This window comes from Geotrypetes seraphini, chromosome 4 (genome assembly GCF_902459505.1).
Source record: "Geotrypetes seraphini chromosome 4, aGeoSer1.1, whole genome shotgun sequence".
Taxonomy (NCBI): domain Eukaryota; kingdom Metazoa; phylum Chordata; class Amphibia; order Gymnophiona; family Dermophiidae; genus Geotrypetes; species Geotrypetes seraphini.
The window spans coordinates 209,122,057-209,140,435 of record NC_047087.1 but is presented as its reverse complement, the minus strand read 5'-3'; the positions used below and the strand labels follow the sequence as shown (position 1 = coordinate 209,140,435).

At 45.1% G+C, this 18,379-nt stretch overlaps 1 protein-coding gene across 1 annotated transcript in view; it reads right to left on the bottom strand.

Annotated features, from left to right (window-relative positions):
- Window positions 1–18,379, bottom strand: part of LOC117359378 (LIM domain-binding protein 3-like) — a 123,400-nt gene that overhangs the window by 35,810 nt on the left and 69,211 nt on the right. The window contains exon 7 of the mRNA XM_033942031.1: window positions 2,940–3,237. Coding sequence (XP_033797922.1) covers window positions 2,940–3,237 — 298 coding nt within the window. The remainder of the gene's footprint in view (window positions 1–2,939; window positions 3,238–18,379) is intronic.

The following is an 18,379-nucleotide window of genomic DNA, read 5'->3' as shown; positions in this document are numbered from 1 at the left end:
GGGACCCAAACCCCGATCACAGCCCCCTCAGAGGCAAGCCTTCCTCCTAGTGACCTAAGCCCCACTCACCCCACAGTCCTGACGTACCTTAGAAAGCAGGGAGGAGGGAGGAGGCATCCTTCCCACCTCCCTCCAGGGTGGGTGTCACCAAAATAGTGGTGCCCCACTCCACCCAGTACATTCTAGAATGCACTAGGTGGGGAGCTGCCAGTTTGATTACTCTGCCCAGAGGGAGGAGGAAAGGATGCTACTCCTTCCTCCCTGCTTTCTAAAGAATGTTGAGGCTGTGAGGAAGGCCAAGCCTAGACCAACAGGGGGTCTCTGATCTGCTTTGGGGGAAGGGGCTGTCTAAGTCTCTGGCCTGCCTCAGAGAGAGTCTGGCCAGGCCAGACCGCCAGGGCTATGGTTTTGGGGGTCAGGGTAGAGTTGCCAGTATATTTTCTGATAAAACCCGGACACGTGGCCCCACTCCATTCCCGTCCCATTCCACCCCAGCCCCGCTCTGTTCTGCCTAAGTTACGCCCCATTATACCCCAGCTCCACCCCCCTCCCCCCCCCCAGATCTCTTCTCTTTCCTCCAGCTCAAGGCCACAGCTTGCGTCACACTCATGCGTGCTTGGCAGCTTTCCAGATGTGGCCCCGGGCTTGAGAACCTGAAAGAGGACATGTCCAGGTAAATCCTGACATCTGGTAACCCTAGGTCAGGGTCCTCTGGTCCATCAGAGCCTTTTGATAAGGGAGCCGAGAGGTTTGGTTTTTTTTTTAAAGAGCTGGAACGTGGGAGGTGGTTGCCCAGAATGTGTGTGTATGGACTTTTTGTTATGTTAACTTTCCTGTCAATGCTCAGACATTGACAGAAAAATAGCACTGAATAGAAAGCAGCTAATTAATACTGCAATTTTAACACAACATTAATTTGCACACTCATTATTCTGAGCATGCCACGGTAGTTTTGTTGTGCAATTTTGTATGAACTTTGCACACTGGCCTGTTCATATGATACTACTATTTATTTAAAAGGTTTTACAAAATATTACAGCCACTGAGCTTTTTTTGTGCTCTAATGATTAATTCACTGGTGTCGATTTATTTTGGTATTTATACCCCGCATATCAAAGTTATCTAGGCGGTTTACAATCAGGTACTCAAGCATTTTTCCTATCTGTCCCAGTGGGCTCACAATCTATGTAGCGTACCTGGGACAATGGAGTATTGGGCACATACATTATTCTCAATATTCTTAGAATGATACTCATCACATCATCTACCTCACACAAAAACATCTCCATCTACATGCTTTCCATGCCCACACTCCATATAAATTGCACATATCCCCACAAAACTTACATTGTCTATTTCAACTATTCCCAAACTCCTATAAAGTACTGCTGTGATGTCACACAGAACTACAGAGGGCATGTTTGAATGCCTCATTTAGGGGTGGGTGGGGAGAAATGAAGATAATAAGGTTTAGGGCAGTACAATAATTGATGAAAAAATGTAAGATAATGGAGATGAATGACTGCTTGTATCCTGTTGAGAAAGGCCAGTCAAACTTCATGTCACCATGAGGTAAGAGTCCAGTGTCATCCAGTACAGCCCTGGTTGATTTTTGGTGTTAAGAATTTCAAGATGAACCCTCTTGGTGACATAAAATTGATTGGCAACACTGCAAAAATTCAGAGTCCTCCGACCTAGTCAAAACAAAGCCTAGAGGTTACAATTTAAGGTGTAGCCTAGTGGTTAGACCCTGAGGTTGTGAATTGATCCTAGCCTGCTCCTTGTGACTGTGGACAAGTCACTTCGTTCATTGCCCCAGGTACCACACTTAGATTCTGAGCCTGCTAGGAAAGATAGGAAAAATACTTAAGAGTACCTGATTACTATTTAGTGTATTGTAAACCACTTTAGGTGATTCTCTTCATGAAAAAGGCGATGAATAAATCCTTATAAATAAAAATGTCTACTGGGGAGGCTAGAAATTATAGCAGCCATTTTGATGGGGCAGCAGAAGCGAGTGAACTTCACTCCCATCCCCCTGGACTACCAGATATCTCAGGTAGGCCCAAAGGGGACTACTGGAACTTGGGGTGGGAGGGGGATTTCCTTCTATGCCAGGAGGATGAGGTTTGCAAAGGAGGGTGACTGGTTTGGCTGGGTGGGTGAGAGATCAGATAGGCTGCTGTCTTTAAAAAGTTAGGCAGGTCCCGACTGATATTCAGCCACAACTCCGTAGCTAACTAGATTAATTTAGGACAGCCTTGTCCTACATTTGTCTAGCTATGCGGATGCTGGCAACTGCATAACTGTGAGCTCCTCCCATAACTCCACCCCCTGTACTGCCTCTGACCTTTCCACTTTGAATATGGCTGGTCAGAGGCAATGTTCAACAGCGCGGCTTAATTAAATGCCACTGAATATTGGTAGTTTAGAGATCGAGATCTCAAGTGATTTAAGCGGGAAGGAGCCTCTCCCGCCCACTTAAATTGTTTTGAATATTGGCCTGACTATATACATGTCCAGCTATACTATACAAAACACAAGACCAGAGACATATATATTCTCAAAACTAGCATATACCAGCCGCTAAAAAAAAGCATTTTCTTATCTATGTTTTTGCATGTTTTATTTTTTTGTAGTCAAATTAATCTCAGTCTCACTTTCTTGAGTACTAGCTGACCTAAATGGTTCATAGAAAGGAACCAAAAATGACAAAGTGGATGAATAGTTTCCTTATGAAACACAAGTAAATAGGTTAGACCTCTTTAGCTTGGACTGAAGACAACTGAGAAGTGATATGACAGAGGCCTATAAAATCATGATTTGGAATATGACAAACTAAAGACTCAACAGGGCACGAAGTTAAGCTGGTCACAAAGAGATGATCTATTAGGGTTGTGCTGAGACTTATGTAGTTATACATGGGCCAAGGACCTTACCGAATGACGCTGTTGCAGTGGCCACACAGGGGAGTCCTGGTGCTAGCAGGGAAGCGCTCAGCTCTTTGAATGAGGCCACGGGGCATTGCGGGTCCAGGATGAGAGGGGGGTGCCGCTGTTGAAATGGGATGTGCCGCTGTTGAAATGGGATGTGGCGCCGGTGGAGCACCCTTTGGTAGAACGTGCTTTGTTACCGAGGTGGTGGTCTTGCTGGGTGCATACTTTTGGGAGAAGGCATCATCAGTTACCCAAGGAGGACGGCTGGTGGGCTCTTGTTCGACAGGAACGTGAGCTGGAGCTGGTTTTAGAACCAAAAACATCACATGCAGTGTCACAAATCGTTACTTGAACTGGAAATTATGCATTCAACCAACATTTCCATTTACAATAAGAGTAGCCTTGTGGTCAGAGCTGAAGCTTGAGAACCAGGTTCAAATTCTTCTTCTTTCACTGACTCTGTAATATTGCAGGACAACTGAAAGTCAGGTTTCTTGCCATTTCTCAATAATTCCTATACAGTACTGATAGTTGGCTGCTGTCATTATAGATTACGTTGATGCTGCCACATCAAGAAGGTTGGAGGAAAATGTATTTGTTATAGAAATACGTTTTTTTTAAACCATGATCTGAATTCAAACTTTTCTTCTAGCCTTCTGTGAGTTTGGTGCAGTAGCAATGTAGGGGAGGTGCAGGGTCAGAGTTCCTGTCACATAGAACCCTGTTTTGTTTTGTTTTTTTAACCATTTTTATTAAGGAATCAAAGGTAACAGGTAACAATTATCAGTACATAAAATGATTAAAAAAAAACAACCACCTTTTGTGAGTCAGAACCAGTACAATTAGACTAAAATCAAGCTAGATGTTTCATATTTTTGATTAGCTTACTTCCAGGTGAAAAATACCCTGGGCCCCCTATATGTATGATGCCACCTAAATGTTTATTTTGTATAAATGTCCAAGTCCCTATAGTACAAAGCCCTGGAATTTGCACACATTAGACCCAAGTGAATGCAAATGAAAAGGGGATGTGGCCTGGGTGTGTTTTAAGCAAGATAAGGGCCTGGCAAGGGTTCATAGATATTTAGTCTTCATTTCATTAGTAAACAAAGGGGAGAATTCATCAAGGGGCACTAACCGATTTAAGGCACTATGGGCTAGATTCACAAAGCAAACCGAACGTGTACCGATCGGTTTGATACCCCTTTGTGACTAGATTTTTCTCCTGCACTATTCATTAATCTCTCCTGTGATCCGCTTCGAATCCGTGCATGCAAATGAGGAAAAATGCATGCAAAGTGGGCAAGGATGTGATTCACCATCCAAAATTTTAAAACCGACTGGGCTGGCCGATCAAACCAAAAAGCAACTGCTGGAGACCACTCGAAAACGTCTTTCTGACTCTCCAGCTCCATAGAAGCCCTGCCTGCTCGCCCCAAATGCCGCCCTGCTCTGCCCCGCACTGTGAGCCCGTGGTTTTAACCCGCGGGTTTAAAGTGGGTTTAAACCACGGGCTTACTGGGCTACAAAAGTAAGCTAAAATAAAAATAAAAAAAGTTGCAGTTTTAACACGGCCCTGCTCGCCGATGTTCCCCCAGCACCGATGCCCCACAAACACGAGTCAAACATAATTTACGTCGCAACAAATATGGGCAACCCCTTCTGGCCGGGCCCGGCCCGGCCTCCCTCCCTCCATTTTGCTTAAGCTAGTTGGACCAGCTGGCTGGGCCCGGCCCACCCCTCCCCTACTTTTCAAATCATTGGGAGCAGGAGAGGTGTTCAGTCTCTCCTGCTCTAGGCCTCCTCCAAGGCTGGCCGGCTGGCCGGGCCTGGCCCACCCCCTCCCCGTACCTTGTAAACTCGTTGGGATCAGGAGGGGTGCTCAGTCTCTCCTGCTCCAGGCCTCCTCCAAATCAAGTGCGGCCTTAGGCCACGCCCCGGTGCATCATGTGATTGGCCAATCATTGGCCAATCAGAGACTTCCTTAGACTCCTCCTTAAGGAAGTCTCTGATTGGCTGAGGCACCCCAGGTCCCTCCCAAGGTAAGAGCCCAAGGCACCTCAGCCAATCAGGGCCTTAGGCCCCTCCCTGTGCATCCCATGATGCACTGGGGCATGGCCTAAGGCCGCACTTGTGTCGGAGGAGGCCTGGAGCAGGAGGGACTGAGCACCCCTCCTGCTCCCAACGAGTTTAAAAGGTATGGGGAGGGGAGGGGGTGGGCTGGGCTCAGCCAGCCGGTCAACCTTGGAGGAGGCCTGGAACAGGAGGGACTGACTACCCCTCCTGCTCCCAATGAGTTTAAAAGGTATGGGGAGGGGTGGGCCAGCCAGCCGGCTGGCCTAGCTTAGTTACAGGGAGGGAGGGAGGTGGGCCGGGCAAGGCAGAAGGCGTTTGAGATGGCAGGAGGGAGTTGGCATCCCTCCTGCCTTTTGTGGGCATCGTCATGGGGGTGGGGGACATTTGTTAGGAGTTTGGGGAGGGAGGAGGCACTTCGGGGGGGCTTTTGTTTTTTTTTTTAAATCAAGCAGTTATTTTGCGTATGTAATACACGCAACTGCCTGATTAAAAATAAAAAAAAATTAAAAAGCCGGCAGAAGCCCTGACAGCAGTGATAGAAGGCTGCTTCTCCTGTCACTACTGTCAGGGTCTGCGCATGCATCAGAATCACACAGTAGCGATCCGTGCTGGCAGATGGGGGGAGTTCCTCCAATCACCCCCATCTGCATATTGGAGTTTTAAGAATCCATCGACCTGCCCGAATTGGACACGGATCGATCCCGATCGGGCAGGTTCGTGAATCTAGCCGTATAAATGCTAAGACACCATTATATTCCTATGGGCATCTTAGCATTTAGCACATGCTAAATTGGTTAATACCCCGTGATGAATTCCTCCTAAATGTCATATCCCATAAGACTGATGTCAGGAGTAGCACATTTAGGATTTTAGTGACAAGCTGCTATTGAATGGCATTCCACTGGAGGGATTAGAGGTGCTGCTAGAGAATGACACAGTGACAGAATACATCACCGCTCCTGTCCCCGCGGATAACCACGGAAAAACATCCCATGTCATTCTTTGGTGTCTATCTGAACCTCAGTCCTTCTACACCAGCAATCTTCAATGGAAGGCTTGAGAATCAGTGGTTGTACCCATTCATACTCTGATTCTTATGTCAGCCAAGTATAGGACAGTCAAGCCATTGTGACATCACTGATGAGGTTGGCTCTTAGGCATTAGTGGAATTAGGCATTATGACATCACAATCTCCACTCTAGATTCCAGATACTGCCATTTTTTAGTGTCTATCTCAACCTCAGTCCTTCTACAGCAGCAATCTTCAATGCAAGGCATGAGGGTCAGTGGTTGTGCCCATTCATACTCTGATTCTTGCCCTGTTCCGCCCCTCAACCGTGGCCCCACACAAACCCCGTCTCTTGGAGGGCACATCTGGAGGGCATCCGCGCATATGCAGATGCTCTCCAGACGTGACCCTGTGCTCAATGGTTTTCAAAACCCGAACAAAGTGCTGGGTTTTGAAAACCCGTCAAGACGCCTGGACAGTGCTCTAAAATGAGGACATCTGGTAACCCTACACATATTCCAAACTTGATTATTTCAAACACTTACCAACACTAAAACACATGTCAATGGGAACAATTCAACTCAAAAGCCCCCTCGAGAGATAGCGTCTCAGTTTAAACCTTATCAGACAAAAGTCTGCTATAAAACAACCACCTTAACACATATCAGATCCTGCAAAATGTTCTAAAACCCCATCTGGTATTATAACATTAATATACTCTTAGTTTGTTTCGATGTAATCTCGGTAAGGCCATCTGCAAAACACACTCAGAACCTTACCATATCCTAATAGCCAGGCCTCAAAAAGGAACAAACTTATTTGTGAAAAGGCATCACTGTAAATATTACACCAGGCCTTAAACACCAATACTCTATCTAGTAAGAAAGCAAATGGGAAGCTGCATCAGAGTAGGCGGGACACGCCTGAGAAGAGGTCCCATTGTTGGCAGAAGGCGGCTGCCTGTTTCAATCAGTGCTGCTGGAGGAGTACAAAGGACTTGCGGGTAGGAGGGAGGAGAGAGTACGGAAGGGAGAGATGCAGAACTAGTAAAAGTGGCCCTGCAGCTGCTGCACATAGCATGGGGATCTTTTACTCCCCTCCATGCTCCCCTATAGTGAATCCTATGGGTCCTGACCCTCCAATTCCTGCATAAGATTCCTTAGTAACAGGAGACTTGTACAGGAGGAGAAGATGGGTCTTCTGTAAGGTACCTGTATTAACTTTCTCTCTTATTGCCATTAGAGTTTCAGGCCTCCTTCTTTCCTTCTTGGACCCCACTGAACTGTGGAGAATTAAAGGTGAAATTTATACCACCACCTCAGTTAGGGCTCCTTTTACTAAGGTGCGCTAGCGTTTTTAGCATGCGCTATATTGCCGCGTGCATTAACCCCACGCTACGCGCCAAAAACTAGCGCCAGCTCAATGGTGGCGTTAGTGTCTAGCACGCATGGCAATGCTGCGCGTGCCAAACACGTGCTAAAACCGCTAGCGCAGCTTAGTAAAAGGAGCCCTTAATCTCTGGCTTTGCCTTCACTCCTTTGCAATTTCAAATCTTCTCTGCTTATGCCATGCTTTCTTCAATTCTGATCCTATTTTTCTACCATCATTTTTTTTTGAACATCATTTTGCATAGGCAGTTTAGATGTTGATATTATCACAACTCGATTATTGTAATTCTTTGTATTTGAACTTAAACTCAAAAATGGTAAAAGAATTGCAGCTGATTCGCAATACTGCAGTGAGATTGCTATATGATCTGAAGAAACATGATAGTGTTTCTATATTTTATAAGAAACTTCATTGGCTGCCTATAGAGAAACATGGGGGAGTTTAAAACTGTTTGATTCATCATATTATACATATTTGCATTATTCATCTAATAGATTGAGTAATACATTTTTATTGTGGTTTCCCCCTTTTAGAGGTATACGTTTTAAACAACAATTTAATTCTTCTTTTACATATGCTGCTATTGTTATTTGGAATGATTTCATAGAATGTTGACAACATTTTTATGATAGAATAAAGTTAGCACTTTTAGTTAAAAAATTATAAGGACATATTTTTATCCAAGGAACATAAGAACATAAGAATTTCCGCTGCTGGGTCAGACCAGTGGTCCGTTGTGCCCGGCAGTCTGCTCCCGCCGCGGCCCTTAGGTCAAAGACCTGACTGAGTCTAGCCTTACCTGCGTACTTCCTGGTTCATCAGGAACTTGTCTAACTTTGTCTTGAATCCCTGGAGGGTGTTTTCCCCTATAACAGCCTCTGGAAGAGCGTTCCAGTTTTCTATCACTCTTTGGGTGAAGAAGAACTTCCTTATGTTTGTACGGAATCTATCGCCCTTCAACCTTAGAGAGTGCCCTCTCGTTCTCCCTACCCTGGAGCGAGTGAACAACCTGTCTTTATCTACTTTATCTTGAATGTTTCGATCATGTCACCTCTCAGCCTCCTCTTTTCAAGGGAGAAGCCCGGTTTCTCTAATCTCTCACTGTACAGCAACTCCTCCAGCCCCTTAACCATTTTAGTCGCTCTTCTCTGGACCCTTTCAAGTAGTACCATGTCCTTCTTCATGTATGGTGACCAGTGCTGGACGCAGTATTCCAGGTGGGGGCATACCATAGCCAGGTACAGTGGCATGATAACCTTCTCCGATCTGTTTGTGATCCCCTTCTTAATCATTCCTAGCATTCTGTTCGCCCTTTTTGCCACTACCGCGCATTGCGCGGTTGTCTTCATTGACTTGTCGACCAGTACTCCCAAGTCTCTTTCCTGGGGGGTCTCTCCGAGTACTGCACCGGACATCCTGTATTCGTGTATAAGATTTTTGTTACCGACATGTATCACCTTAAACTTATCCACGTTAAACCTCATTTGCCATGTCGCGGCCCATTTCTCGAGCGTGTTTATGTCATGTTGCGGGTCTTCGCAATCCTTCTGTATTTTCCCATAGAATTATTATGGCTTCTTTTTTATATAAATTGCCTTGAACGAAATGGTATTGGAGCGATTCAGAAATCTTATATTAGAATAGATTAGATCAGTGTATTGCAAACCGTGTGCTGCGGCAGATTCCAGGTGTGCCGCGAGATGCTGGTGAGGAGGAGAGGCGCCGGCTAGCTGCTTACAGGATGTGCCTCTCATCGCAAGAGGCACATCCTGTAGTCAGTCAGTCTGAGCCTGCGCCTCCTCGCCGGTGCCTCTGCTCCTTCTCCTCACCTCTCCTTCTGCAGCACCCCACCACCACATGCATGTGATGTCATTGCGTCGATGTCCATGCATTTCCGGGTGACATCATTGCATCGTCCATGCATTTCTGGGGGCCTTCCAGCTGCGGCCCCGAGATTAGTGTGCCGCAGCTTTAAAAGTTTACAACACACTGGATTAGATCATCTTCCCTAGGAGATTGCTCAATGTATCCACCGCTCTATATGTGAAGAAATATTTCCTTGTTAGTTCAGATGAGACTCCTGAGCGGAAAGGTGCCTGGTGCCTACCGCATCACAGTTAAGCAAGGAAGCCACTTGATGGGGTGCAGTTTCGGTTAGAGTTGCCAGATTTTACTATAGTAAAATCTGGACCCCTAGACCTGCCCCCAGGCCCGCCTAATTTCACCCATCCCTGCCCTGTTGTGCCCCAGTCCCGCCCCCAATCTTGTCATAGCCCCGCACCCCACTGCCTGCTCTCGTCGGGCAGGAGGTAATCCGCGCATGTGCGGACGTCCACCGTGACATCATCGCGTGGCATCCACGCATGCGTGGATTTCCTCATGCCCGACACGATTTAGAAGATGTTTTTCAAAACTCGGACAAAGTGCCAGGTATTGAAAAGCCGTCCAGACCCCCCAGACATGTCCTTGAAAAGGACGTCTGGTGATCCTAGTTTTGGTGCCTCTGCCTCCTTTGCAGCCAGTGCAACTGCAGTATCTTGCTAGCTCGCATCTTGTTCCCATTTCCAGATCATTGATAAATACTCCAGTAACCCAAACCGCTCCAAAAAGAAATCACGTTGCAAAACCCAGGCTTCTTGCCCTGGAACAAAAGCTTGTTAAATCTCTCCACTATTTACCCGCAAATGCATACAGTACACAAAGATGTGAAATGCTGAGGCACATACAGGCATGCTGCTTACTTTATCAAAGACAGCTGCCGGCCTTAGATCAGAAGTTCTTACAGTGCTTTTCTTCGTGCCAGTGTACATATTTTTTGTGAGAGATTAAGTTTGTTTTCCTTCACAACAAACATTTTTGATTTTGCTAAGGAAAACGTGTCATGACAAATCCTTGTTCTGTGCCAAGTCAGACCCAGCACAATCACATACCATGTGCTAGGTATAAGATCAGGTCTAAAGACGTAGTGGGCTCATTGCTTGGAATGGAAAGCATTCCGGCTCCTTAGCTATGCCTCTTCCTGGCTTCTGGTTCACATCCCTACTATTAAGGGCTTTGGGATTGGCTTGCTGGTTTGGTTACTGAAGCTCCTATTTTACAGCTCTTTAATTATGTTCTTTAAAGACCTTAAGAATAACCATCCTGGGCCAGACGAATGATCCATCCGGCCCAGTATCTGGCTTCCAACAGTGGCCAATCCAGATCGCAAGTACTTGCAGAAACCCAAATAGTAGCAACATTCTAGGTTGCCAGTCCCAGGGCAAGCAGTTGCTCCCCCCTTGTCTATCTCAATAGCACACTACGGATTTTTCCTCCAGGAACTTGGGGAAACCTTTTTAAACCCAGATACAGTGGTGTACCAAGGTGGGGGGAGGTCCACCCCGGGTGGACCTCCTAGGGGGTTGTTCTGGTCCCTTCCCCATGCTGCAATCTGCAATCTGCAATCTTCGGGCTACTAGCAGCATCAGTTAGCTGAACACACTGCCTTCAGTGGTCCAGAAGCTTTCCCTCTGCAGCGTCCTGCCTCTGTGGGTACATGAAGCAGACGGAAAGTTTCCATTGACACTGAAGGCAGCGTGTTCAGCTGACTTGATACTGCCAGCAGTCCAAAGATTGCAAGAGGCAGCCTGGAGGAGAAAAAAAAAAAAAAAAAAAAGAGAGAGAGAAAGAGGTACCTATCCCACAGGGGGGAGGGGGGAGGAATGTTATACCCAATTGGGGGAAGGGAGGGGTAAGTAGAAAACCACATAATTGGGAGGGAGCGAGGGAAGGAGGAAGGAAGAAGGAAGACAAGGGAAGGGAGAGGAGAGAGAGAAATGCCAGATCACAGGGGGAGGGGTCAAATGCCAGACCATAGAGTGGGATGGGGTTGGGAGGGAAAGAAGGAAGGAAAGCAGAGGAGAGAAATGCCAGAGCATGGGAGGAGGAAGAAGGGAAGGAGAGATGGAGAGAGGCAAAGGAAGGAGACAGAGGTGTCAGACTATGGGGTGGCGCAGTAGCATACCAAGGGCAGACACTGGATGAAAGAGGTAGAGAGAAAAAGAGGGCAAACACTAGATGAAAAGGAAGGGCAGAGAAAGAGGGTAAATGCTGGATGGAAGGGAAGCACAGGGAAGGAGGTCATATGCTGGATGGAAAGGAGAGAGAAGAGAAGAAGTTACTGTTTATGGTGTGGTAAAATTGCTCTGTTGGCCACAAGTGATGTTTTGTATTAATTAATAATATGTCAGGTACTGGATTTTGGATTTGGATTAATATAACACTTTTCCAGTAATATCTCAATGCAAGTTACACATTCTGATTCAGTAGGTATTTTGCTGTCTCCTGGAGGGCTTATAACAGCTCCCCCACACACATCTAAATGATTATCAATTAAAAGAATTTAGACTATAGGACTAAGAATTACATAAAATAAAATTAAAAGGGGGAAATGTTCAATTCAATTACTAAAAAATATCTTCCAAAAAAAGTTAAGGGCTCCTTTTGCAATTCTTTTTTTAATATAGAGAGAAGGGGGTTGTTAAAAAAATGATCAGCCCCGGGTGTCACATACCCTAGGTATACCACTACCCAGATATGCTAACCACTGTTAACACATGCTTTGGTACCAATGTTCCAGAGCTTAACTATTCATTGAGTGAAAAAATATTGCTTCCTATTTGTTTCAAAAGTAAGCCAATTTGTATTTAGCACACATAAGAATAGCCTTACTGGGTCAGATCAATGGTCCATCAAGCCCAGTAGCCCATTCTAACGGTGGCCAATCCAGGTCCCTAATACCTGGCCAAAACCCAAGGAGCAACAATATTCCATGCTACCGATCCAGGGTAAGCAGTGGCTTCCCCCATGTCTTTGTCAATAACAGATTATGGACTTTTCCTCCAATAATTGTCAAACCTTTCTTAAAACCAGCTACCATAACCTCTGGCAATGTGTTCCAGAGCATAACTATTCCTCATATAGCTATGTCAAACCACCTCAACCTCAAATTGCTGAAGACCAGATGAAAACTACTACCAAACTCATTTTTCCTCCAACTATATAAAATTAAATATATTATTTGATATAATGGTTCTTTCAAATTTGACACTATTCTGAGTGAAAAAATATTTCCTCCTATTGGTTTTAAAAGTATTTCCCTGTAACTTCATCGAGTGTCTCCTACCCCCTCTTCTACTAAACCGCGCTAGCGGTTAAAGCGCGGGGAGCCACGCTGAATGGACCGATCTGCTCCCGACACTCATAGGAACTCAATGAGCATTTGGAGCAGCGCGGACCATTCAGCGCGACTCCCCGCGCTAAAACTGCTAGCACGGTTTAGTAGAAGAGGGGGCTAGAAAAATCGATCCACTTGTACCCGTTCTACTCCACTCAGGATTTTGTAGACTTCAATCATATCTCCCCTCAGCCGTCTTTTTTCCAAGCTGAAGAGCCCTAACCTTTTTAGTCTTTCCTCATACGAGAAAAGTTCCATCCCCTTTATCATCTTGGTCGCTCTCCTTTGAACCTTTCTAGCACCACTATATCTTTCTTGAGATAAGGAGACCAGAATTGAACGCAATACTCCAAATGAGGTCGCACCATGGAGTGATACAGGGGCATTATAACATTCTTGTTAACCATCTCTTTTTAAATAATTTCTAGCATCCTGTTTGCTTTTTTGGCCACCGCCACATATTGGGCGGAAGGTTTCATCATATTGTCTACAATGATACACAGATCCTTTTTTGGGGTGCTAACCCCCAAAGTGGACCCTAGCATCTGGTAACTGTGATTTGAGATATCACTTTGCATTTGTCCACATTAAATTTAATCTGCCGCTTGGACGCCCAGGTGTTAAGCCCTAAAGCACTTAGAAGGTGGAAAAACAGGTAGCCACAAAACACGTTAAAGCATTTGGTGATATTTTCTCTGTTTGCATGCTATTTAAAATATATATATATATATATATATTTTTTTTCAGGGGACAAGTCATAGGTGGAGAATGGGCATAGAAGCGATAACCAGCTAGCACCTTAGGATGACTGCAAGCTAACTGGTTAACGTGGGAATACTTACTAACACCTCCTAGCATCTCCTAAGCAGGAAATGGTAAGTGCTCCCATGATAATTTTTTGCAGGTACTATGCACCAATGGCAATGTTAGCACATGGCCTGAGGAATCCAATAAGCATCTTTAACGATTAGTGTGCGCTAACACACTTAGGCCTGGAGTCTATAAATAGCACCTTAAGGTAGGTCTCTGGTAGGAACCCTGGTAGCGCCTAACTTAAGTTGAAAATGCTGTTTAAAAAAGGAAATGTAGACTCCTGCCAACGACTAAAAATATGGTGCTGGAATTGTACCTCTGGAGGTTATTTATGACGTCTAATGCCATGGTAGGCATTGCTAAAGCTGAAAGCATTAGGCATTGTAGGCACAACTCACGTGAAAGGTAGGCATTGGAAATGTAGGCCTTGAAAACCCTGGCCTACATTTCCGGTGTGTACCTTTCCTGAAGGTGCGATTCTGTAAACTGTGCTGTTGTATGATTGACACACGATCGGCGGCTGTTTTTAAGGTGACCACCACTGATGGTGTCTTATATAGAATCCAGACCTTACTGCCTTTTGAATTCTCCCACTAAATGACTTACCCAAGATCGCAAGGGATAGGGTTACCAGATTTTCCTTCGGGAAAATCTGGACACAAGGCCACACCCACAGGACCGCCCAGTGCTGGGTTTTGAAAAGCCGTCCGGACCCCTGGACATGTCCTCAAAAGGGAAATCCAGTCGTCTGGTAACCCTAACAAGGGACAATAGTGGGATTTGAACCTGGCTTCCCTGGTTCTCAGTCCTCTGCTCCTGTTCACTTTTCTCTGTGCCCCTTCCAGTATCCCAGGTTGGATTTAAGTCTCCTGTGCTATTGCCAACAGTCCCTGATGATCTCCTCTTTATTCCCTCCTTCCCAGCTGTGAGAATGTTTACTCTTTCCCCAGGAGGGCCACTATTCACTGGGATATGGCTAGTTACCTGACCCTCTTCTCCTCTCTGATAATGCTCCTATTGTGCAAGGTCTTGAGTGCTGTCTTCCTGCCCTGCTGCTTTGATTAATTAGCACTCAACAGGTCTCAGTGAAATAGTCTCTGGTTCTTGTTCCATAGAGGGGCTCTTTGCAAGCCCTCTCTTCAGATTCTGCATGCTTAATTGCTATCAGGATTTCATATATATTGCCAAAATAATCAATTTGAAGTAGTTAAAGAAAGCAAGTTAACAGTAAAATTAAGTTATGATGTTCAAACAATTCTCACATTTTGGTGCTAGCCCGTACTGTCCATGTACAGGTTAAATTTCTGGCCAGGCTGCTGTTTCTTCCATTTTTTTCTCAGGATTATACAGTATTTTTTTCCCCTGCTCATTCTTTCTGATATCATTATACTGTATTTTGCACAGTACAAGAGCAAATGCATTCCTTTTTCTCTTTCTCTGGTTTTGCTCTGCGTGCAAACTCTGGCTTTTGGGATTCCAGTTCATTTGTGTGTCTGCACATTGCATTTTCTGGTCTGTGGTCCCTTATTCTGTGTTTGGTGAGGGTTTGCCTGTGTGACTGAGGGCAGGTATTTTGCTAGGCTGTAGTTTTCTGTAAGGTGATCTGCAGCAGTTCAACTTGTTCTGTTTTCCAATCTGCACATCCCAACCGGTTTTCACATTCTCTGTTTTAACTTAGGTGGTACCTGTTTTAATTCTGAGTGCCAATTCTGATTTGGTATAGCAGGTTTGCCTGATGTAATAACCTTCTTTCACATGGCAGTCTACTTTTGATTTTTCCATGGTACCTTCTTCCTGATGCAACAAGGGTTTTAACCAGGAAAAATCACATGAAAACCAGCTGAATTGGGAATTGCTGCTAATATAAGAAACTGAGGATGAATTTTATTCACATTAATTCCATCCCTTAAAAATCCATAGCAATTTACAATACAAAATATCTACCATCCCTCCCACCCACTCACCCAATGCAGTACTATTAACTATTCCTAACTAGATCGTGAATAATAATTCCAGCTCATCTGCATATACACTTCTCCCTTCGTATTTGTGGTTTCAGCAATCGCAGTTTCGATTATTCATGGTTTTTAGCTTGCTGCTCCTCCCCCAAATTACATCAGCTTGCATAGAGAAATCTCTGATTCCAAGTGTTTAAAGAGAAAATCGCTGATTCCCAGCACTTTCTTCACCGTGTTTTGCATTTCCTTTAGGAACAGGCCAGGTCTCCCACCATGTTATTTGTGGTTTCACCATATTCACAATGGTTTTTAATAGAAAACAGCGAATAACATATGAAAAAGTTATTTGCGGTTTTTCTGTATTTGCGGTTCTGTTAATCCCCTATCACAGCAAATACGGAGGGAGAAGTGTAGTTCCTTCCATTCACCTAAAATATAACTATTTTGAACAGACCTGCCAAATTCAGCAGGAGACACCCACTTTTCAGGTCATCTCCTACACTGCTGCTGGGAATCCAGGAACTCCACCCCTCCATTGGCAGCAGGAGATGTGCTCTGGAAACTCCGCACCATAAAAAAATACTTTGATGACAACTCATTCCGCCTATTAGTACAATCCTGCATTCTCAGCATCCTGGATTATTGCAACATCATTTATCTAGGCTCCACGAAGAAAACCACCAGGAGACTAAAACTGATTCAGAACACCGCCGTCCGCCTTATATTTGGCTTAAACAAACGGGAACACATCACCCCTTTCTACCATAAACTGCACTGCCTGCCATTTGAATCCAGAGTCCTATTCAAGTTCGCATGCCTCTGCTACAAAACTGTATTTGGTCTATCTCCAAGCTACCTCAACCCTCACTTCAAGCTAAATTACAATAAGAACTCTCGCAGAATTCATCTGTTTGCCTTCCCCCCCCCCTAAAATTATGTCACCTCAAAAGGTTCCTCGACAAAACCTTCTCCTTCCAGGCAGCCAAACTAAACTCATGGCTTGCCGAAATTGTACTTGAAGCCCCCTCCTACCTTGACTTCAGAAAAAAAACTCAAAACTCACTTATTCCACGAACAGAACCCCTAACACACCCTCTCACCCCCTCAACTCCCCTCAATCCACGTGAACCTCCACCTTACCCTCTTATTGTACCCACCAAACCAAGTTAACTTCAACGACCAGTTTCTCTGTAAAAAAAATTTTTACCTTCCTATTGTACACTCTTGTATATTCCTGTCAACTCCAATGACCTGTACGCTCCAAAATATGCTAATTCCAATGTTTTTCATTGTCTGTAATCTTAATTAATTGCTGTGAACCACCTAGAACTCTCTGGATATGGCAGTATACAAAATAAAGTTATTATTATTATTAAAGTTATTATTAATAAGTGTCATCTCCTATTGTCGTGGGACCAGACTCACGATAAGAGCTAGAAAATCTCAGCTCGTATCATGTGACAGGTCTCTTAGCAGCAGGAAATGACATTTTATTAAGGTGTCCCCTGCTGACAGATAGTGGTGTGGCTTGTTGGTATCATGGCTGTGGAATTTTGGTAGGCCAGGCTGTGGAATCATAAAGCAGAATGGGTGGAGCTGGGACAGAGCTGGGCAGAGTTGGGTGAGGGCTGGAGGTGTGCCTTAAAATCTTCCTCTCAAAAATCAGTCAGCTTGGTAGTACTGCTTGACAGTTGTAAATGCTAAGCAGTGGAAGTATAGTTAGAACTAGAGAATGACATGGGGACAAATTATTCACCGTTGGAACTCATTCTCCCATCCTGTCCCGGCGAGTTCTGTTATAGGCGCTGTTCTAGTTGGTGCTGATTTTTTCTTTTTTGTGTCATATATAGAATTTGCCAGTCAGCCTGTTTCTGCATAGGACATCTACAAAACTGTGCACTAAAGCCAAGCTCACTGGGGCAACAAAGCCTAATGATTTATGGTCTATTAATCTTGTTATAACGCTCATTCATTTCACTGGTCCAAGCGGTTTACAGAATATAATAAAAGTAAAATAAATATAAAAAAAGAACTCCATTTTTAGACAGTATAGACCCGGCCATATAAACAGCAAACATACTAAGAAACATTCACTGTTAAATAAAATCATAAAAATACCATTGAACTTTAAAATTTCACCAGACTGCTGACTGAAGATAGAGAACATTTAGAGTATGTGAGTAATATCGGATTGATTTAAATCTTGCCCGGGCATCAGGCCTTGAGTCAGTCAACTTCTCCGGAGCTGTAGGATTATAGTTCCCAGAAAGATCTGAACCGAATGCAACAGAAGCACAGGACTGGCAGAAATTCCTAAAGCAGATCAAGCCTCTATGGGCAGGAACTGCTCCCCCGGGAGACGCAGGATTCACGGCTCCTATCCAGTTGCTACTCATCAGTGCTGCGTGGTAGTAATATCTATCTATTTTTAGTAAAAAACCCTTCTCCCACTGACCCAGTGGCATAGTAAGGTAGCGCGGTCCGCCCCGTGCGCGGTCTTCCTAAGCGCGTAGCACCCCTCCTCCTCTCCATCCCCCGCATGCGCCCCTTGCCTTCCCCCGTACCTTTTTCACTTCCCCGGCATGAGGTTGCTGCCCACATGGGCATTGGCACTCTCTCTGATGTCATTTCCGGGACCCGGGCCTATGAAGTGATATCAAAGGGCGAGCCGACACCAACGTGGGCATGCTGCTCATGCCGGAGAAGTTAAAAATGGAAGGGGGCGAGGGAGGGGCGCCGCTCACCCATACTACACCACTGTACTAACCTCAGTTCTTTTAATACAATCGGCTTCCCAAACTGGGATCTACCTTTCACCTGACGGGACGTCTGCAATATTCCTGCCTCCAAACTGCCTCCTCCGCCTTAGCTCTGGGCATCAATTTCCTACCTTCAAATTCTTAGTGCGAGTGATAGAGTCAAATCTCCTGCAGCCCTCAGGCCATTGCTCCTTCTGCATTATTTGGTGCCAAGCCAGCCCAAA